This window comes from Spermophilus citellus, assembly GCF_964194105.1.
Source record: "Spermophilus citellus genome assembly, chromosome: 2".
Lineage (NCBI taxonomy): Eukaryota > Metazoa > Chordata > Mammalia > Rodentia > Sciuridae > Spermophilus > Spermophilus citellus.
Window position 1 is genome coordinate 244792295 of NC_138183.1, and position 22336 is coordinate 244814630.

The window sequence follows — 22336 nt, forward strand, 5'->3', positions numbered from 1 at the left end:
AAAAAATATTTTTTATTTTTTAGTTTTAGGTGGACACAATATCTTATTTTATTTTTACGTGGTTCTTAGAATTGAACCCAGTGCCTCACACATGCTAGGCGAGCGCGCTACCACTTGAGCCACATCCCTAGTCCAGCAGCATTATTTATAATAGCCAAAACCCAAGTAAGTGTTCACCAACAGATTCAAGTATAAGAAAAATGTGATCTATATGTACAATTGAATATTAAGCTTTAAAAAGGAAAGAAATTCTGCCATTTGCTATACTACAGATGTACCCTGAAGATATTATGCAAATAAATAAGTCAGTCACAAAAAGACAATTACTATATAATTCCATTTATATGAGATACTTAGAACGGTCAAAATCATAGAAATGGAAAGTATAACAGTGTTTTCCAGGGTCTAGGGGGAGGAAGAATGGGTAGTTACTCTCTAATGGGTACACAGTCTTAGTTTTACAAAATGAAGAGTCCTGGAGTTGGATGGTAGTGATGGACAGACAACATTAAGAATATATTTAATGACACCAAACTGTACAGTTAAAATGGTTAAGATACCAAATTTTATTTAATGTATATTACCCTGCAAGAAAAAAAACTGAGGAGTGGTAGGGGTGGGAGGAGAAACTACAGAGACCACAAGGCAGTGGAATGAAATATTCAAAGCTGAAAAGGAATTAATTCTATGTCTAGTTAAATTATCCTACATAGACAGAAGAGAACTTAAGAAGTTCCCAGATCAACAAAACCTGCAGGAGTTCATAACTAGCAGATCTGTCTTACAAGAAATAATATAAGAAGTCCTTTACACTAAAATGAAAGGATACTAACTTAAATCTACATTAAGAAATGAAAAACCAGGGCTGGGGTTGTAGCTCAATGGTACAGCATTTTCTTTGCATGGGTGAGGCACTGGATTGATCCTCAGCACCACATAAAAATAAATAAATAAAATAAAGATATTGTATCCATCTACAACTAAGAAAAAGAAATAAAAGACCAGTAACGGTAACTACAGTTAAACTATATAAAAGATAGTATAAGGGTAGTTTTTACTTGCAACTGCTTTTTTCTTTCTCCTATGAGATTTAAAGGCATAAAGAAACATAAAACTATTATAAAACTACTCTGATAAGATTAAAATGTATAAAAATTATTATCTGTATGAAAATAAGAGCACAAAGTTAAGGAAAGGTAATGGATCTCTATAGGTGAAAAGATTTTGCATATCATTCTAACAGTGTATATATACTAGAATTCCTATTCCTAGGACTTTTTCTTTTTTTTTTTTTTTTTTTTGATTGGGGGAGGGATGAGGGATGGGGGTACTAGGGATTGAACTCAGGGCACTCTACTACTGAGGTACATCTCTAACACTGTAAAAATTTTATTTCAAGACGAAGTCTCAGTAAGTTTGGCCCAGAACTTGTGATCCTCGTTTCTCAGCCTCCTGAGTAGCTGGGATTACAACTGTGTGCCACCAGGCCTGACCTGAACTTTTGGATCCTGACACAAAATTAACTTGTAATTCAGTAAGATTTTTTTAAAAAATAAAGTTTCACCTTACTTGGAATTTAGTGATTACATAACTGATACCTAATTCATCAGGTAGAGAAAGAGAGGGGGTGGAAGGAGAGAAGGAAGGAGAGAGGCTGGCCAAGAAACCTAACCTTGTGATCATAAGGGTCCTGATTTTTAGAGAACTGGATTGCTAGAGTAATCAGGGAAACAATACAGTTAAGCAACAGAATTTTTTTTTTTAAAGTCATGCTAGAATTTATGTTCTAAAATTGTGCTAAAGATGCGTTCAATATGGTTAAGAAGAGAATTTATGTAGAGCTGGGTCCTTAAAGAGACTCTGGCCTTCTCACTTATTTGATAGCAAAGAGCAAACAAGGTAAATAACCTGACTAAAGCTAGTTAGTGAAATTTGGTGTCTGAATCAGAGATTCTTCTGTCTGCTGATGACCTCCTTCATCATGTCAGAAAAACTTTTATTCCTAAAGCATTAATTCTTATAAAGATGGGGCCTTACCGAGGGGCATAATGGAGAGGTATTTGCCTCGAAACTTGCTGGTGATTTTGATTTCCTGACGCAGTGTCCAGCCATTTTTGGACTCCGCATGGTGTGCAGCAGCCGGGGGATGATGACTCACCTTGAAGAAATGAGGTTCAAATTAGCAAGGCAGAAAGAAGGAAAAGATATGGCCTAGTAATTGGTGATAAACACACAAAATTCATCCTTGATATTTTTATACCCATAATAGTAAGTGAATACCAGGCCTTCAGTGTTTAATTCTGAAGGAAAAGAAGGGTAAAATGACAGGGACTGACATTTCTACAAACAGCACCCAGGAGGTCAAAGAATCATCCTTTTCTTCAGAAGGAAATGTGTCAAGGTGCTGAGGCTCCTGACCTGTTCACAGAGGGATCGGTACCCATTTTCCTCTAGTCGGTCCAGCTCAAAGGTCTCCCCAAGGAGTGGGTTGAATGGCTTGCTGGTACGGAAGACAGTAGTGGAGTAGGAGGACACGGTAAAAGCTGCAACATAACAGAGCTGTTCTAGAGAGTTCTCACATTTTGCAGCTCGGTCTAACAGCTCATGGTATTCCAGATCTTCAGTAAGGCGCTGAAGCATGGACAAGGGCTCATTAAAGTTCACCTGTAAGGAAAAGAACACATATAAAAACCTTGTCCAGATATTTTTAAGAGAGTTACATTTTTTTGCAGGGGATAAACCGATCCTGAGATGTTGAGGTGATAAGACAAATAATGAAAAGAAAAAAGACTTAACCCAAAGGCAACCCATTTTCCTTGGTATTTGCTCATGTCAGAGAGCGGCAGAAATCATCATTTTCATTCATTTCACTAACATAAAGCTTTTGGAGATGGAAACCTTGCCTCTTCTGTCCATTACTACCTAACCAAAAGCCATCAGTACATGGACATAGGAGACCAATAACAAATTTAAGTTTTGAATGAATGAATTTTTTTAAATATTTTTTTTTTAGTTGTTGATAGACCTTTATTTATACGTGGTACTGAGAATCAAACCCAGTGCTTCACACATGCCAGGCAAGTGTGCTACTGCTGAGCCACAGCCTAGCCCCTGAATGAATGAATTTTAAAATATACTAAATTGTAGCACAAATATACCCAAAGAGGAAGTCAGGTATTTAAAGTTCTTGAGGGAGAAAAGAAAAGGTATTCAAATGCAGGCACTTCCAGACTATTGAAAAGATCACATTACAAAAGTTAGCTTCTACCCTGGACTAGACAATTGCTAAGTCTCAGTTCAATTCTACATCAGGCCAGGACAGACTACTTCTGAGGCCAGACAGCTGTATTTTTAGATGTAAAGTGCTTATGATGGTGGCTGATAAAGATGACTGATGAAGACTTAATCCTCAGCAATCTTTCAGAAAAATTCTATAGTTTAATAACCATGCCAACAAAATCTCTCAGTGGCAAAATTTCAGGCAACATGAAGCAACATTTCCATATTTTGGGGGAAAAGAGTGTACTCCTCTGGTGTCTACTAGACACATCCACTGTGCTTGGGACTAGAATCAGTACATCCTAAGTCTATCACTGCTTTCCATGCACACATGACCCTGCTTTCCAACAACTATTCCAGGAACCACAGTTGCTCTAAAAGTACTAAATTTTTTATAATGATCATTTTATCTCTCTGAGGTCAAATAGGAAAACTAATGAATCTGAGAGTTTGAAATGAAAGTAAGAAGGGAATTGATTATACAGCCAGCAGGCAGCTAGAGAAGACAAACCTGAGATGAGCAACACCAGGAAGCCATAATGGAGGAACAGAAAAAAGCAGTGTTATTACTAAAGTCAGAGGCCAAGGGGAACTGGCAATGGCTAAAACCTTGAGGGGGGCTGAGGAGACCTGTCCAGATGCTGCCAGAAAACTGCCTAGAAGGAGAGAAATACCCTCTTCCAAGCTCTTATCTCCTGGTATCTTGCCCTAGTAGAGTCCAGCCAGACTCCAGCAGACACAAGACACAGAAGCTTGAAAAACAGCCTCAGATGATCAGCTTTCCTGTGACCCAGTATAGGGCAGGGGAAGGGTGAGAACTTGATTTGCAGGCCAACAGGTAAAGAACTGCACATTCCTAGTGGCAAAGTCAATAAGGAACTAAGGGTAAAGGTGAACAGAGAGGACACCTAGACCCAGAACTGTTTTTAAGCAGAAATGCACTTCTCAGACCATGACAAACTGTCTTTCCAGCCCACCTGCCCACTACTTCTAGACACCTAATGTTCCAGGCAAGTGGGGTTTCTTTTCAGGTCCCCAAAACACCCATTATCTCAGTTTCTCCAATGGGCCTGCTTACTCAGGACCTTTTCTTTTCTAAGCCTTTTCTTTTTTTCCCAGTGCTGGAAATCAAACCAGGGCTTCACTCTACCTCTGAGTTATATATCCTCGACTGTAGTTGATAAATATATTTTTAAATCATACAGACTTACAAATAAACTATTTGCTTTTCAAGATTTGTTGATTAATTAGTTCAACAATTTGTTGAATGATCTGTATATGCCAGGCTCTGGACTAAGCATCAAGGATATAGAGTCCAATTAGACATAGTTTCTCTCCATAGAAACATAGTATACGAAGAGACAGAAATCATACACTGTTCTCTGTACCCAGAGAGGTAGAGAGAATACTTTCTGTATTTCTGTCTGTCAAGTTTTTGGCCCTCTGAACCCCCAAGTCTTCATTTCCAGCCTTTTCTATAGCTAACTATGGTCATATAGCTAAGTCCTGGCCACAGAGATTTAAGAGATTAATGGATTATGCAATTTCCAGGAAACAACCCTTAAGGGTTGACTGGAATGTGATCCCGATGGTTCAAACTGGAGAGGCCACTATGAACCTAAGAACTAAGACTACAGACACAGAGAAACAGGAGAGAAAGCAGTCTGGTCCTGACACCATGGAGTATGATACTAGAACTGGACCATTTGCTTCTGGACTTTAACACAAGAATGAGTGAGGCCAATATTTGTTTAAGACAGGAGTTGCCAGCTTTTTCTGTAAAGAGCTAGATAGTAAATAGTTAGGCTTTCCAGGATATGTGGTCTCTTGTCACAACTACTCAATGCTGCTTTGCAGCATGAAAGCAGCCACAGATAAGACATAAATGAATATCTTTGCGTTCCAGTAAAACTTCATGGGCACAAACACCATGGATAATTAGTCTCCTTTTTATTTTTTTTTCCCAACCATTTAAAAATATAAAAGCTATGTTTGACTTGTGGACAACACAGATAGCAGCCAGATTTGGCGCACAGACCCTAGCTTGTTGACCCTCTAATTTAAACCAATATATTTGGATTTACTGCTTTAAATTGATTATTCCCAGCTGTTATACTAGCACAATACCAGGCAAATAGAAGACACTTAGTAAATGATTGTTGAATGAATAAGTAAAAGAAACACGTGGCCCAGACACAAACGTGGAACCTGTTGGGGCACAGGAGAAAAGACAGATCTCATCCTGACTGGATGCACTGGAGGTTTACTGAAAGAGATGTCATTATACTGAATTCCAAAGGAAAGAGTTTTAGCCACAGCAAGAGAAAACTACCAAGGGTTGGTGGAAAATTCAAAGTTCAGGCAGAAAGATCAGTGTGTATAAATGCTCTGAGGAATAAACAAGATACCTCTGAGTATCTGAGGCTAATCTGATGACTATACCATCACACATATATGATGACCTTGCCCCTGGGGAAGAAGTGCTGAGTCCAATAAAGAATCTGAACTATGTCCAGAGCAATAAAGATCCAGGATTTTAAATTGAAGAGTAACACAACCATGCTTGCAGTTTTAAAAAAATCACTTTGGCAATAGTGGACAGACTGGAAAAATGAATGATCACTGACAGGGAGGTCATTAAAAACCCCATCTTCACCATGGCAATCAATAATTTTCACCTTCCTGGTTGGAATGGTTTTTGCTTCTATGCTCCCTAAACCTTTGTATATATAGTATTTCCCATTACACTATGATAAAAAATAATAATAATATCATTTTTAACCTGTTTTCATGTCTCTTTTAAATTATGTGGTTCTTAAAAACAGAAATAAGGCTGTATTTATTTTTGCAAGCTCCCAAGCACAGAGCATAGGAATTTGCTCATAAAAGTTACTGAACGTGTGCATCTGGTCCTAGGTGATCTGGGAACATACCAGATTCAGAGCCAAAACTCAGCCAGCTAATTTAAAAGAACAGTTTATGACTATAAGGATAACAAAGGCTATGCTCAAAACTACCACGTATATGGGAGGGGAGGGCTGTCACATCAGCATTCTTTTGCCTGAGGCTGAGAGGACCTACTGGCAGCAGTTAGGATGTGCAAGGACCTCACCGGCATGGGGATCTTGGAGAGTTCTTTTCCAATGCAGTTCTTCATGATGCTCCATAAGTTGAGGCTATAGTTTGGCTTGTATGGTATTCTAGTTCTCTTTTCCTTCTTCGTCTCTTCCAGCTGATGCTTGTACTGAGAGCAAGAACAAAGCCATTCAATCACCCACAAAGAACAGAAAATCTGCTATTGCTAATCTTCCCTTCCCCCATACTTAAAATAAAAAAAAAATCAGGATTTTTCTTTCTTTCTTAGCACTTTACAAAGAAATCCATGGGACTCATAGCCCAAATCCTTCACCTTTGATGCCCTCCACATAGGAGTTACCTGTTCATCAAGGCTAATGTCACTGCTGGCCCCACTGATGTTGCTGCCAGTGCGTCTGCATAGAGGGGAACACAGGAGATTTAGAACAAAGAGCACAACTTAGAGTTTGGGCCTTAATGTTTTTTTTGTGTGTGTGTGTTTTTTTATTTATTTATTTTTTTTTACAAAGCAGAATGTCAAGTATGCTGCACAAACTTATTGATGGCTAATCAAAAGGTGTAAATAGATATGACTGTAAATGCCTCTGGAGAACTCATCATGTAAAAAGCTGACAGTTTTCCACTTACTTAAGGAAAAGAGCCCAGATTTTACAAAATGTCGACAACTATAACATTCCCACATTGAACAATGTTTCTAACCTCTTGATGATCAGGTATGTTCCTTTTCTTTAACAGTAAAGGATAACTTACTTGTGGCCCAAATTCTCAGGCATGGTAATGATCTCTGGTGCATCAAAAAATTCATTCTCATCATCTTCATCACTCATGTCTCCTTTCCCAGAGCAGCACTGATCTACGAGGAGAAAGGCCTTCTTTGTTTTCTCTGGTTATATTTATCAAATGCCTGGTACCACAGTTCTTCTCAGTACCAACCACAAACATAGCAATAAATGGTAAAGTAGTGGAAAAGCCAGAAGAAATGAACAGCTCCAAAGCCACTTCAGATAAGTCATTAATTGTGGAGAATTTGGAGCTCTTCTATCAACTGCAGAAAATCACCTAGCTCAAATCTGAACAGGCTATGCAAAAACAAAGCGTCTTACCTTTACCAGATCCTGCGCTGCCAGGAGTGTTTGCAGGCAGCACTGTGGCTCCCCGGAAGGCCCTCTCCAGGTGGTTGTGCTGCTTTGCCAGCTGCTCAAGGGTTTCTTCCAGTCGGATACGCTGGTCTCTTTCATACTGCAGTGACTTCTGCCACTTTTTACTGTGGGTCTGGGCTAACATGAGGAAATCTCTGCAGGCCTGTGCGGAGAAAGAACTAGATTGTGTCACCTCAACTAGTCAGGTTCCCCTCCGGCCTCTGTAGGCCCATTAAGAAACCTCATTCTGGGAACTTCAGCAGAAAAATGAGAAAGACTTTCCCTGTATTCCACAGTATCAGGGACAGCTAGCTCATGCTGCAATCAAGGTCAAACTCAGAAAAGAGTGAAAACAGTTGTCATGGTTCTCTTACATTTTCCTGGTCATTAGGTCTAAACAAATGCCAAGTGAGCAGTAAACCTAGACAAAGTATTTGTGGCAATATCACAAAGGGCAGGTATGTGAACTACACCAAAAGAGAACTATAGACTGAGCAAGAAGAGAAAATATACAGAATAACTACTTTCAGTAATTTTTTTTTTTGGGGGGGGCGTTCTTGGATTGAACCCAGTAGTGCTTAATTAGTGAGCCACATCCCTAGCACTTTTTATTTTTTATTTTGAGAGAGGGTCTTGCTAAGTTGCTAAGGCTGGCCTCAAACTTGCAAACCTCTTGCCTCAGCCTCCTGAGTTGCAGGAATTACAGGCATGTACCACCATTCCCAGCCCAGTTCAATAAATTATTGACTAAACTCAAGTAACCTAAAGCAGAGGAAGTTAGACACTGAGAACCGAAAATCTGCACTGAATTAGACTAAATACCAGGCAACATAATTTGCTTTTATTTTGGTCACTGAGAGAAACAACTGACGTTAAAAATTATAGACCTACTTGAGGAATCAAAGAAGGATTCTAAAGAAAAAATAGAAATATGCTCATATCAGTCCCTCCACTGGCTGACCACTATGAGTGAAACCAGATACCAATTAGTGGTTATAAATACTAGGCATCCTTCACAGGACGGCCCCCACCTGCCTTGTCGCCTTCTCTCAGGTAGATATGCTACACTCCACAATACAGCCATGCTGAGTTGCTTATCATTTCTTGGACAGAGTTCTTTCAGGCCTGCCTGCCTCAGCATATGCTATCCACCCTGCCTAAAATGCTCTTTCCTAGCCCCTCTCTAAGATAGGAGTAATCCTGATTTCTCAAAACCTGGGACAAATGTTAATTCTGTGACAGCTTCCCCCCTAGTCTCAAAGGTAGTTGGTCTCTTTTCTACATTTGCTTAGTGCTTTGCACATACTTCTATTTTACACATTCATGGCAGAATCGTGACTGATTTTCCCTCTCCAGATGGATCAGGAGCAACTTAAAGACACATTTTATAGCTTATTCATATACAGATCTTTAGCTCATAACTTAGTTGTTTTGTACATAGTGGGAGCCTGATAAAGTCTGCTTAATAAGTCAATGAAAGAATACAGATAAGTAAAGAAAGGAAGGAAGCAAAAGTAAGCTTAAGAGTCAGAGAAACTAAAAGTAAACAGAATGTCTACTCCCATGGTTTCAACTATTGCCTGCAGGTCAATGGTTACTAAGTCAGTGAAGCCAAATCCCACACTCACTGAGTTTTAGAGAAGAATCCAGATGTTTATTCAATGGCTCAAAGTAACCTCAGAATCAGTGGATCCCAAACTGAACTCACTGCACTCCTCTGCTGACTCTGCTTCTCCCTTTGATGTTCTCCATCCCAAGAACAATTCCAGGGCCCTCCCAGCTGTCCAAGCCAGGAACCTAAGGGGAATCTCTTTTAGTTTTGCTTCCTTCCTCATATCTAATTATCAAGTATTATTGATTATTCTTCAATATTTTGAATCCATACTTCTTTCTATTGTCTATACCAGAAGCAGTAAAGAGTATACTTCTGGAGTTGGGCTGTTGGGGCTCAAATCACTATTTGGCTGTGTAATTTGAGGCACACTTCTCTGCCCCTTATCTTCCTTATCTTAAACAAAGAATTAAAAATATTAAAATATTAACTACTTCAAAGAGTTGGTGCTTTACATGTAAAGCATTTAGATTTAGAACTACACGGGGCTCACAGTAAACACTCAAAAAGGTGCCAGCTATTAATTATGTCTACATCAAAACTCCTCTCATTCTCTTCTTACCCAATCTACCAAGCCCACTTAGCAGGATCTGCATCTCCTCTTACCTCCTCTCCCCTCTCACCTCCAGCTACTTCCTTGCCAGCAGTTCCCAGACCGTGGAGAAGGAGGGCTCCACACATGCCATACCACTACCCCAATCAACTCTTCTTTGTTCCCTTTTAATAATACTGACCATGATTAAAATTTAGCAGAGACATATTTCAGTACTTTGCTGAGCATTTCACATTAATTACATAATAAAAGCCTTTCAACAACCCTGTGATGGGTCTACTAGCATCAAAGCCATTTAAGGATAAAGAATTGAAGTCTCAGAGAATGAGGTTGCCCAGGGTTATACAGAAGTAGAGGAGGTGATTGAGACCCAGGCCAAGCTCTATGTTGCCCTTCTTCCCAGAAAGACAGTCATTGCTCCTTCAGAATTTAGCTGAGATACTATCTTCTCTAATCCTCTGGTCTGAGCTAAACGCCATAGCAGTCTAGACATGCTCATTCTATCATATCATGATCCACTCAAATCTCTGTCCACTCACTAAAGAGTAATCTCTTTGAGGGTAGAGACCACATGTGTCCCAGGGATATCCCCTAGCACAGTGTATGGATCATAGCAGGTACTCATTTAGCAAATGGATATATTAACAGAGTCTTCTGTTAGATTCACTTTGGTGGTAAGAAAGGCAATATCCTAAGCTGTCAAGAAATTGAGTAAAATGTACTCTTCCTTCGATATAACTGTTCATTTAGAGCTGTCATGCATTAGCATGTTAATTTTTTTGTTTTTAGTTGTTTTTTTTTTTTTTTTTTTTTTTTTTTTTTTTTTTTTGTGGTGCTGGGGATCAAACCCAGGGTCTTGTGCATGCAAGGCAAGCACTCTACCAACTGAGCTATATCCCCAGCCCGCATGTTAATTTTTAATATGCCTATTACACCTAAGACCTTGCTATTATATTAGCACCAGAAAGGTACAAAGAAAATAACATAGGGAGAAAATGTGCACTTCAAGCAATAATCAGTCATAAAAGGAGCACAGGTAATGAACTGAGGGAGAATAGACTAAGAAAACAGCTTACCTCTGATTTCTAAGGGATTGTTCCCTTTAACACAAACCTCTGGACACTTATAACTTGGTGACGACTTTCCCCAAGGGGGGGAAAAAAAAAAAGAGTTTGTTTTCAAGAGAAAAATCCAAGCTAAATTTTCAGTTTCATGAAGGAGTGCTTTATTTAGAAAATTTTTCATATCAGAATAGAAAAAAAAAAAAGAAAAGAAAAAACCCTAATACAAAATGGTGTGGTCACCTGACATTGATAAAAAGTAGCTTTCACTCTCTGGAGTGTCATGACCAGAAGAATAAACACACAGTCACTAGGAAGTCAACAGTTTGGAAAAAGAGCAAACTAGACATCAGAAGCACAAGCAACAGTTCTAGCTTGCTGAGTGGTCCTAGGAGATGGGTAATCTTCCTGCAACCCCTAACTGAAAAAAAAAAAAAAAAAAGAATTTGGGTTCTTTGTACCTTATGTGAATCAAAACACTGAAGAGTGTTCAATACTTCAGAGCATTCAACACTTCAGAGCATGATGCTAAAGTAACTTGGTGGTTACTTTCCACCAACTAAATTTTCCCTTGGTCATAGGAAAAGGACTTTGATCTTTTAAGAGTCTTCAGTGAACTAAACTAGCTTTAAGCAAATGTCTTACTATCATCACCTAAATAAGAGAAAATCTGGCACTAGCGAGGTAATTTCATCCCGTTTAATTAGGGTGAAAAAAAAAAGCCAGCAAAAAACCCTTTCTCACAGAATAGTCTTCTCCTGTATAAAATGTCTCCCAGTGTTTTTATGTGGAAGGGAACTAAAATAACCTGCCAGGTGAGAATCAGTGACCAGTAGAGGAAAAACAGCATTGTTGTAAGCCGTGTATTCATTTCATAACTATCAATTCATCAGTAAGGCCACTGGTGTTCTGTTCACCTGCAGCCTTGAACCCAAGCAGCTAAAATATCCCGTAAACTAACAGCTACCCAAAATAGGAGTCCTAAGGAAGCAAAAGGGCTACCCCTTCATTATAAAAGAAAGGTTGCAGATTTTGTCCCATCAACAGAATTACCCCTGAAATCAAGGACTAACCAGTATTATAAAGTCCTCACTAGTATTTGATCTAGTCCCCGTTACTATCCTGTATGCCAGAATGCATTAGCCAAGTAGGGCTAGGACTCCAGTGTAAAGCTAAAGAAAATATTGTGGAAAGAACCCATGGAGATCTTTTAGATCCAACAGATGAAATTAGATAAAAATAAACATATAAATAAAACTACAATCCAGAGAGATTAAGGGACTCAACTAATATCACCATCAGATGTCCTGCTAGTTGCAAAAGCAAGACTGCAACTCTGGACTCCTAACTAATTCTCAGGCTGAAGCAATGTCCTGACCGCTTGAGCAGAGCATGAAAGTCACTCCATATGGTGCAACATGTTCTATTTCATGTAAGAAACAATGTAACTTAAAGCCCTTGAGCAGTGAAGCAGGGTCTAAGGCTTTGTGCTTTACCAATTACAATTTTCTGACAGTGGGGAAGCATAATGTTTCAAAGAAGAAAAAAATCAAAAAGCAACAGAGATACCATCTGCACTCACATTGATCATGGCATTGGATGTTATCCTAAAAAGTGTGGCTCGCTCGTTGACCTGTTTGATCTTTTCATTGCTCTCAGCAGGCAACTTTAGGGACTCTAGCTCACTGAGGGAACGCTGCAGGGCTGTGCCATGCTTGGCTATCAAGTCATTGCATGTGCTCAGGTCCTCTACTTTGCTGGAGAGGGTTCGGAGAGTGTTTTGCAGTTCAGTCTTGTCAGTTTGTGAGACAGACTCTTCATCTCCTGATTCATCTGTAGGGATGCAAAAGTAAGTTATATGACTCCAGAACCAAACCAAGAGTTGAAACCCTACCTACTTTGCCCACAACCAAACCAACACTCATTATGCTGTGTTTTCTATCTGGAGGCTTGACAATTAGCAGATAATTTCTCCACAGTGTAGTATACACTCAAGCGGTGCCAGAAACACGTGAGGCTCTTTTTTTTTTTTTTTTTTTTTTTTTTTTTGGTACCAAGGATTGAACTCAGGGGCACTTGACTACTGAGCCACATCCCCAGCCCTTTTTTGTATTTTATTTAGAGACAGGGTCTCACTGAATTGCTTAACACCTTTCTTTTTGCTGAGTCTGGCTTTGAACTCATGATCCTCCTGCCTCAGCCTCCCAAGCCACTGGAATTACAGGTGTGCACCACCGTGCCAGATCTGAGGCACTTTTTAAAGGCACAGAGTCTCTGGCCTTATGCCCAGAAACTTTGATTCAGCTGGTGTGAAACATGGACCAGGAAGCTGCAATTCTAATAAGCTACCCAAATATTTCTGATATACATTGAAGTTGGAGAGCCACTGTCACACAGGATGCCATAGAGAAGCTGAATAGCTCTTGGAATCAGGAATGTATTATTGAGTCTTTAAATTTTAGCTTGGAGTACCAATCCAGTCCTAACCAATTATTATTAGAAATTCACCATTATCTGTTGGGTAAGAGGTGAAATGGGTTGAGAATAAAAGTCATTCATTATGACAAAGTCTATATCATTAAAAGTGTCATTAAGAATTTCATTAAGGGACTAAGGGTGTAGATCAGTGGTAGAGCACTTGCCTACCATGTGGTGAGGCACTGGGTTTGATTCTCAGCACCATATATAAATAAATGAATAAAATACAGGCACGGTGGGGCATGCCTGTAATCCCAGCGGCTTAGGAAGCTGAGGGGGGAGGATGGCAAGTTCAAAGCCAGCCTCAGCAAAAACACGAAGCACTATGCAACTCAGTGAGACTCTGTCTCTGAATAAAACACAAATAGGGCTGGGGATGTGGCTCAGTGGCCAAGTACCCCTGAGTTCAATCCCTGGTACCAAAAAAAAAAAAAAAAAAAAAAAGTTTCATTAATTCATCTTTTCTGAAGGAGAGCTCCGGAATCTCATGATGAACTCATTTGATACTAAAACTACTATAAAAGTAATGCAAAGTCTTCTCTGATAATAAGTCAAGGAAAGAAGCTCTGTTGTACCTCTCACTATCAGTTTTGTACTTAACACTTTTTAACTGCAAAATGCCTTTCTAGCAGTGTCACTTCCTTTGGGGGAACTACCATCATCACTAAAACTAAAAGAAATAAGACAAGACTTGCCTGTCAGACAGAGAAGCAAGACCAAGATCAAAATACAAAATAAATAAATAAAATTAGAAAACAGTGAATTTTCCTTTCACTGCTTAATAGATATTAAATACAGTAGGGGAAATGACAGACAATAAGATAAATAACAGACAAAACTCTTAGTGAACAAGCTCATTATCAACATCTCAGCCAGATGCAGTGGCACATGCCTGTAATCCCAGCGGCTTGAAAGGCTGAGGCAGGAGGATTGTGAGTTAGAAGCCAGCCTCAGCAACTTAGCAAGGCCCTAAGCAACTCAGTTTTGAGATTCTGTCTCAAAATGAAATAGAAAAAAGGAGGGGAGGGTGGCTGGGGATATGGTTCAGTGGTTAAGCACCCCTAGATTCAATTTCCAGTACTATCCCCCCCCCAAAAGCTATCAACATCTCATTGGCAAATTCTACCACTTTCCTTGAAGAAAAATAAAAAATACAACTAGGTTATTCCTTTTAGTTTAATGTTGCAAAATGAAGTCTTTTTCATAGAAAATATATGGTTTTTCATCATCTATAAAAATTGTTTCAACTTAACAAGTAAGACTTTAGGAGAAAAAAGTAGGGGTCGATCCAAATTACAAATTGTAATACTCCTAAGACTGACCTCATAATAAAGTTATTATGTCTCAAAAAGTTAAGGTGGTCAACTGGCATTCTTCTTAGGAGGCTGAGGCACAAAGATCACAAGTTGAAGGCCAGCTTTGGCAACATAATTAAGACTCTGTCTCAAAATAAAAAATAAAAATAAAGAACTGGGGGTATATAGTTCAGTGGTAAAGTGCCCCTGGGTTTAATCCCCAGGACCAAAAAGAAAAAAAAGTTTTAAATGTGTGGGTGGGGCCCTGGGGATGTAGCTCAATAGTAGAGCATTTGCCTAGATTATTCATGGCCTGGGATCAATTCCCAGTAGCCCCTGTGCCCTCCTCTCCCCCACACAGAATAAAAGCACAAGAATTATGTCTAGTTTTTCAATCTTGGCCAGATTAATTTTTTGCTGTGAAGGACAGTTATGTGCATCGTAGGGAGTTTAGCAGTATCCCTAGCCTCTTCTCTCTAGGTGACAGTAGCATCTCCTTCAATTGTGACAACTAAAAATATCTCCAGAAATTGCCTGGAGGAGACAGAATTGACCCCAATTGAGAACCACCACTCCTGGAGAAATACTGTATGATGAAAAGTAGCTAGGGACATTTAAGAGAGGTGATAATCAAAGGACAAAACACAATGAGGAACAAAAGATAATGGGGACATATGGAAAGCTTTCCAGGCAAGATCTTCTTTGCTTCCTACCTGATTCTGCTAGCATCTTCACAGCCTTGGCTTTGGCCAGTTCTAGGGCTGTCACCCAGCGCTGTCGTTCTACTTCTGAGCTAGCCTTCAGATGGTAGGTCTGAGCGCCCCCATTGGAAATGATAAAGTTGCAGGAGTCCTCCACAGTGATGTTGGCTGTGGCGAGGTTAATGGTACCACGGCAGGTATGTCTCATTTCTGCCTTTGACCTGTAAAAGTGAGACAAAAACAAGCTCAGGAAAAAGGTAATGGGTGGATTATCCTTTACCACATTTCATTTCTTTACATAATTCTGAATCCTTGAAAATATGGTAATCTTAGAAACCCCCTAAAATTCAAGAAACAATATATTGAGAATTTATTTCAGAGCCTTTAAGAATTGTTTCTTAAACAAATTTTATTCTTCCACTGTTCCTCTTGCTGTTAACCTTTTAAAAATAGACATTATTGAGGTATAACTATTTGCAATAGTAATTCAGTAGTCTCAAGTATACAAGTGAGTTTTGACAAGTGTATACAACTGTATGACCACCACAATCAAAATGTAGAACACTTCCCTCACCTCAAAAAATTCTCTCCTGCCCTTCCACAGTCAGGAGTTACTTTCTACTTAGCAAGTTATAAAGGTTTATATTCCTTGCAACAAAATTTTGTATGACAACCTCATTCCCTAAGAATAGTTCTGTCTTCTATAAACTGAACCATCCCCCTCACTGTAAATCAGCCCAAATCAGAACTGTCACACCATGCTTAGAATTATACTGCAAAAGTGTAAAAAGGCATCTTTAAATGTTTCAATGATTAAATGCTGGCTATAACTCAAATGATATGAAATAAGAATAATTGCCCATCTGAGAGAGCAAAGAATTATTAAAGAATCACCAGACATTTTAATCTTTTTGGAATATGTTCTTTTCTAAGGTCCACAGACTTCTATTGGTAGGAACTCCTAAGCCATCCTATTAATAGCTAGGAAAGATTCAGCAGATCTGCACTGAGGACTGGGTGTAAAAATTTTCCCAGTCTCTACTGACTGACAGTTCTATTAATAGGCTAACTTTTGAACTTTACAGCACTACTTGGTGACAACAAGCCACAAGGCACTTCACATAAAATAACAAGCTTCTCGCACAATTGTGTATACAGAGAAAACTGTGCTAATTTCTTCACCATGCCGGTTATGCCCAGGGACCTGCATGTTTAGACTGCATGCAGTTTTTTCCCTGTCCAACCGAGAACACAAAGAGGTCAAAGTCCTTTGCCAAATGCCACAGTACAAAGCAGAATCATTTCCTCTTCAGTGAAGCCAAGTGGCCAAACACACCTGGCACATCCAGAATTCCTGCATGCCAGAGGTGGCATACGCCCCATTCTCCAGAAACTAAAATTTGGAATGTTGGAAAAAGTGTGTTTACTATGCTTAGGAAGACAGATCTGCTGTCATTTGGTTTGTCACATGAAACAATTTTTTTTTTCTCCTCCAATGCACAACTGAGCTGTATGGGATCGCCAGGGGGGTCTCAATGGACTGGGCCATTTTCCATCCTCTGCACCTGCCACACTGTAATGTGAATCCCTGTGTTTTCTATTCTTACCTCCCCACCCCCAAGCTTCAGTTACATTATGCATAATGCAGACTGAATTACAGACACACAGCTGACAGGCTGGCTCACCCTTGCTTTCTCTTCCAAGGGTGCCACTTGGACCTTCTATCACATTCCTCCTTATTGGCACTTTTCACTAACTACTTCCTAGGAATCTCTTTTTGCATGGGTCATCTTCACACACTAAAGAAGTTTCTCAAACAGCATAAAGTATACAACAACTTAAGAGATTGCAAGGAACCTGGAAATAAGGCAAGCTTGACCTCAAAGCTCTTGAAGTTTAGGTAGATACACCTATGGTTATAAATGACTAGAGAGAATCTAGAAAGATTCTTTTCTCTTGCAAGAAAAGTTTTTAAGGCTGGGGATGTAGCTCAAGTGGAGGCATGCTTGCCTGGCATGTGTGGGGCGCTGGATTCGATTCTCAACACCACATAAAAATAAAAAAATAAAGATATTGTGTCCACCAAAAACTAAAAAATAAATATTGAAAAAAAAAAGTTTTTAAGACACTAAAGTACCGGGTGGTATTTTCTGGCTAGAAACCTCTGCCTAAAAAGGTCAGCTGAAATAGTAATTTAATCTCTTAGAGCTAGTCATGAAAGTTAATAGTATAGCCTGTCATGATGCTTCTGGGAGAGCCTGGATTCTATATAAGGTTTTAAGTAATGGATCATCTATGTAACCAGGTATGGAAGGAAGCACAGGATAGGTAAAAAGTGATGGGTCTAGGAAGGACATAATTTCATTTAAAAGGGAAATAATATTTTGCAAAGAGGATACACAAGAAATTGCAGGTTTAAGAGGCATGGAAACAGGAGGAACGACAATTTGGCTAAAATAATCCAAAAGGGAGACAGGGACAGAAGTACCTGTTGTGAAGAATAAACAGTCAATAGTTGGAAAGAAGTACTTCACAGCAAGTTTGAGGGTACTGAAGAGATTTGATAATCTAGATCCTGTTGCTTGGTTGGTTTATGGGTGGGGAACATACTAGCTGTTAAGGACAGGCCAATCACATGTTTCTCAATAAGTGAATGAGTATGTCTTAAGAGAAGTTTTATTTGCAATTAGGCAGGTACCACTAGCTATCATAGGAGAAATGTTAAAAGTAGTTACAAATACTTAAAAAGAGTGATCAACACTGATCAAGACTGGTACTGAACAAAGGATCCAGTGACCTAGAAAGCAGATAACATAACTTGGATGAAAAGGAAAGGAAAGACCATATATTAAGGCCCTTACCTGATGTACAATTTTTAAAAATGGGCAAACAATATTAATAGTGTTTGATGAATCAAGTCAGGAACATTGAACATTAGAGTAACAGTCACAGTAACCAGAACATGAACTTGAGTAGGGGAAAAAACTGGGGAAGAGTAAAATTTTAGACTAAACTGATTATCCTAGATGAGAAGTTAGCAATGGTTATATTAAGATCAATTCTAGGGCTGGGGATGTGGCTCAAGCGGTAGCGCGCTCGCCTGGCATGCGTGCAAGCCCGGGTTCGATCCTCAGCACCACATACCAACAAAGATGTTGTGTCTGTCGAGAACTAAAAAATAAATATTAAAAATTCTCTCTCTCTCTCTCTCTCCTCTCTCACTCTCTCTTAAAAAAAAAGATCAATTCTAAATACAATAATGTAGATGATATATACAACTTCACAATTAATGTTTAAGCAGTGAGGAGGAGTTATACGAGACATCTTACAGATAAGAATGTGTTCTGGCTGGACATGGTGGCACATACCTATAATCCCAGCAAGTCAGGAGACTAAGGCAGGAGGACTGAGTTCAAAGCCAGCCTCAGCAACTCAGGGAGGCCCTAAGCAACTTAGTGTGACCCTGTCTCTAACTAAAAAATAAAAAGGGCTGGGGATGTTGCTCAGTGGTTAAACACCTGTGGGTTCAATCCTGATACCAAAAAAAAAAAAAAAAAAAAAAAAAAAAAATGTGTTCTCACTAACAACCTCCAGCTCCCACCTTTAATCTCTCCTTGAAATTCTCAAAAATAAATTGTATGGTTAAAAAAAAAAAAAAAGAAATTCTCTAAAAGCCAATGTAGTGGAGTTGATGGAAAAGAGATTTGTTCAACCTAACTCTCCTGGTAGCAGAATGATTACAGTCAAGGAAAAGGAACAAAAAGTGAGTCACTCTTCAACAGCAGTGTTTTGGGTCCCAAACAGAATGGTCTTTAGGAAAATGTTCACTGAGAAATGCCAGTTTATTGAACAAAGTCTCCTGTAAAATACACTTTTTGTATAAAGTATATACAGTAACCATAATCCATAAACTTACTTGCTTTAGATAAGTAATTTATCTCTGTATCTGACTGATTTGTGTAACACTAACCTGGGTTTTAGGTTATGTTGGTGCGAACAGAATTAGTTTCAAATCCTGACTCCTCCAAGACCTTGGGAAAATTGCCCATGCTGAATCTCAGTTTTCTCATCAGAAAGATGGGAATATCGTCTAACTCCCACAGGTTTTTGCTGGGAGTCAATCAAATACTATACCTAAAACACCCAGCCACAATGTCCAGCCTTTGGGGAATATTTGTATCCTGTCCCCAAATCACCTATCAACACCTTTATACATAGTAATATGAGAAGCCCAATAGCATGTTATGACCACGTTCTGAGTCACTGAGGATAAGTATATATTAACTATTCCAAAATAAATAATGTTGAACAGAAATAACCATACCAAAGACATGGATTCTTATTTTAATAAAACATAATTCTAACTAACCAAAAAGATCACAGAAGTGTTGGATACAACAAACATTTCCACGGGAGGGGGTGGGGCAAACGAAAATAAGAGCAAAGCAAGAGGGCACATCTCCAGTCTGGGCTGTCCAGAAGGTGAAAGTATGCATAAGTCTTGGAGAGATAAGAAAGGCAAGGGGCAGAATACACTTGTGTATGGTGTCTTGGTGCCTACTGTGGAGAGATTAAGGTCGGGTACATCAAGGGCTACGAATAACCTTGAATTTTAGAGACTGAGCATAAATAACTAAGACTTTGGGACTTTCACTGTTAAGTTCTTTGAGAGCAGTGCTTAGGCTTTGCTCTTCTATATGTCCCTTAGCGCCTACAACAGTGCCTTGCTGGCACAATTAATAATCCCACCCATGTGGTGGTGGAAACACAATGGAAGAACAGATGCTCTCCAAACAATTGATGATGGAAAGGCCAGGGAAGCAGAGATACGGCACCAACGGTGGGTAACAGGGGACGGGTGCGGGTACAAGTCCTGGGGCTTTCAATTTCGTGGAAGTGGACTCCTGTCACTGGCTGTCAATTTGCGCAAGTGACAGAAAAGGGCCTGGGGCGACCTTGGCTGCCGAGCCTGCTGGTGAGGGCGGCGGGCGCCAGGGCTGTGGGCTGTGGTGGGGGAGGCAAGGTGAGTGTCGGCGCCCCGGAAGCAGTTACCTGTAGTAGCTCAAAAGCCCGTTGCTCAGCACGAACCACCGCCGCTGGTAGCCTTTGATATAATTGGTCCATTTGAAGAGCCAGCCCTCTCGAGCCGAGCCCGAACCCCCAGCGCCCGAGCCGCCCGAGCCCCCAGCCGGCGGCGCAGGGGTTGGGCCAGCCGTCGCCACTCCCCCGGCCCCCGGGCCCGGGCCGCCCGCAGCTGCCGTGGCCACCGTCCCTGACGCGACCCCGGAGCCGGGCCCCGCGTCTCCGCGGCCGCCGCCTCCTCCCACCACTGGGGGACCTGCGCCGCCGCCGCCAGGAGCTGCAATGGCTGCCGGGCCCGGTCCCACCACTCCTCTCAGCTCGGTCGCCGCCATGAGCCGCCGCCGCCCCGAGATACAGGACCGGAACCTCCTACGAGAGCCGCCGCCGCCGCCGCCGCCGCCGCCCCGAGCGCCCCACACGGCTAGCGCATCAGCCGCCGCCGCGCAGCGTCCCCGCCCCGCCAGGCCCGCCGGAGGAAGGAGGGCTCGGTGACCGGGGTGGAGGACGTCGATTGGTGCCGCGGAGTGTCACTTGTGGAAGACCCCGCGGACATTGGCATTTCTCTCGGGCCTGTCATTCTACTCCGCCCAGTGAGAGCCCAGAGTGGGACGCGTCCACACGCTCCGCCTTTGATTGGTTCAGATGAAGGCCAATCAGATGCATGTACAACCTCATTGGCGCTTTTCTGAAGTCTTTAGCGCTCTGGGAGGACAGGGGAATGCAGAGTGCCGGCCAGTTTGGTTGCCGATTGGCTAGTGTTTCCGCCGCTCATTTCAGTTTATGCTTCTGTCACCGCCACGTCACCACCTCCCATCACTCTTCTCATCGTCCTCTTCCGCTCTTACGGATTGGTGGTTGGTATCAGCCGCTCAATCCTTTCTACCATTTACTGATCGCTTGAGCCTGGGAGGAGGAGCCTTTCGTCACATTCTTAATTTCATTTCTTATTGGCTAGCGTCTATGTCACTCACGTGTCGACGGAGAGGCGGGGCGATTCGTGGAGATGATTGGTTCCGGGAATTGTCTGTGAAAGCAGGAGCTTGGGAATACTGACCAATGAAAGAGATTTTCATGAGAGAGGGGCAGACTGGGACAACCAATAAAATCCGGGAAGAGTGATTTGGGGGCGTGCCTGCCTGCTTCCAGCTTTATGGAAGTTGGTGGAGACGACAGCTAGTTGGTTCCTCTTGTTGTTTGATGTGGGCGAGATGTCGAATTTCTTCTTTATGAATTAAGTCCTCCATAATGTCTTCTTAGGAAGAGGTGATCCGACAGATAGTGACTCTCGGCGATCAGGCCCCTCCTGAGTCCTCCTAAAGAGCCCGCTTCGCTCTCAGAGCTGGAAACCCAGCTTCGGGGTGGGGGTGGGAGAGCAGAAATAATTTCCACAGGCCCCTGCTGGATCCATGATCCCTTTAATTTCCTTCCCTGGTTCGCTCAGCATCGCACCATACTCCTTATCATTTGATTCGAGACTGTCACATGCCTCTATTAACTCTGCCCTCACGAGTTGCTGACCTAGCTTTGGGGGCAAATAGATTTGCGGGATCTAACTTTATGTCTCTTTCAGGCCTAAAGATCCTTGATGTTAGCATCACAAATACGCACGTATGTGCTTAACTTTAGACAGAAATTCGTTACTTTTGATCAATTGACTTTGTTTACAGGTTACAAAAATACAAATTAAGCAACTAGTGTATCATTTAAATATTCTGAACTATTGTTACGAATGTTGTCAAAAGCGTGATATTTTGGGGAATCCAGCACCTGTTACACTTTGCCAGTTGAGTGGGCAATAGAAATAGCTTTGAGAGCCTGTAAAAACAAATTTCAAGAAAGTAAAGAAAAACTTCCTTTTTTAGAAAATGGCTTCAAAAGGAGAGAAATACTTATTGAAGTATGGAGAAATAATGCTCTAAAAATATTCAGCATAGACTACTGGAGATTATTATGATGATGGTTGTGCTGGGGTTTTGTGGTGCATGCAAGGCAAGCATTCTACCAATTGAGCTATACCCCTAGCCCCAGAGATTAAGTTTT

At 40.8% G+C, this 22336-nt stretch overlaps 1 protein-coding gene across 1 annotated transcript in view; it reads right to left on the reverse strand.

Annotated features, from left to right (window-relative positions):
• The window catches only part of OSBP (oxysterol binding protein), a 32294-nt gene extending 10085 nt beyond the window's left edge, over positions 1–22209 (reverse strand). The window contains exons 1-9 of the mRNA XM_081275353.1: positions 20267–22209; positions 15227–15435; positions 12323–12573; positions 7479–7677; positions 7126–7228; positions 6716–6770; positions 6392–6523; positions 2419–2664; positions 2038–2158 (exon numbers count right to left, since the gene is read on the reverse strand). Coding sequence (XP_081131479.1) covers positions 2038–2158; positions 2419–2664; positions 6392–6523; positions 6716–6770; positions 7126–7228; positions 7479–7677; positions 12323–12573; positions 15227–15435; positions 20267–20628 — 1678 coding nt within the window. The 5' untranslated portion in view covers positions 20629–22209. The remainder of the gene's footprint in view (positions 1–2037; positions 2159–2418; positions 2665–6391; positions 6524–6715; positions 6771–7125; positions 7229–7478; positions 7678–12322; positions 12574–15226; positions 15436–20266) is intronic.
• Between the last annotated feature and the right edge of the window lie 127 nt (positions 22210–22336).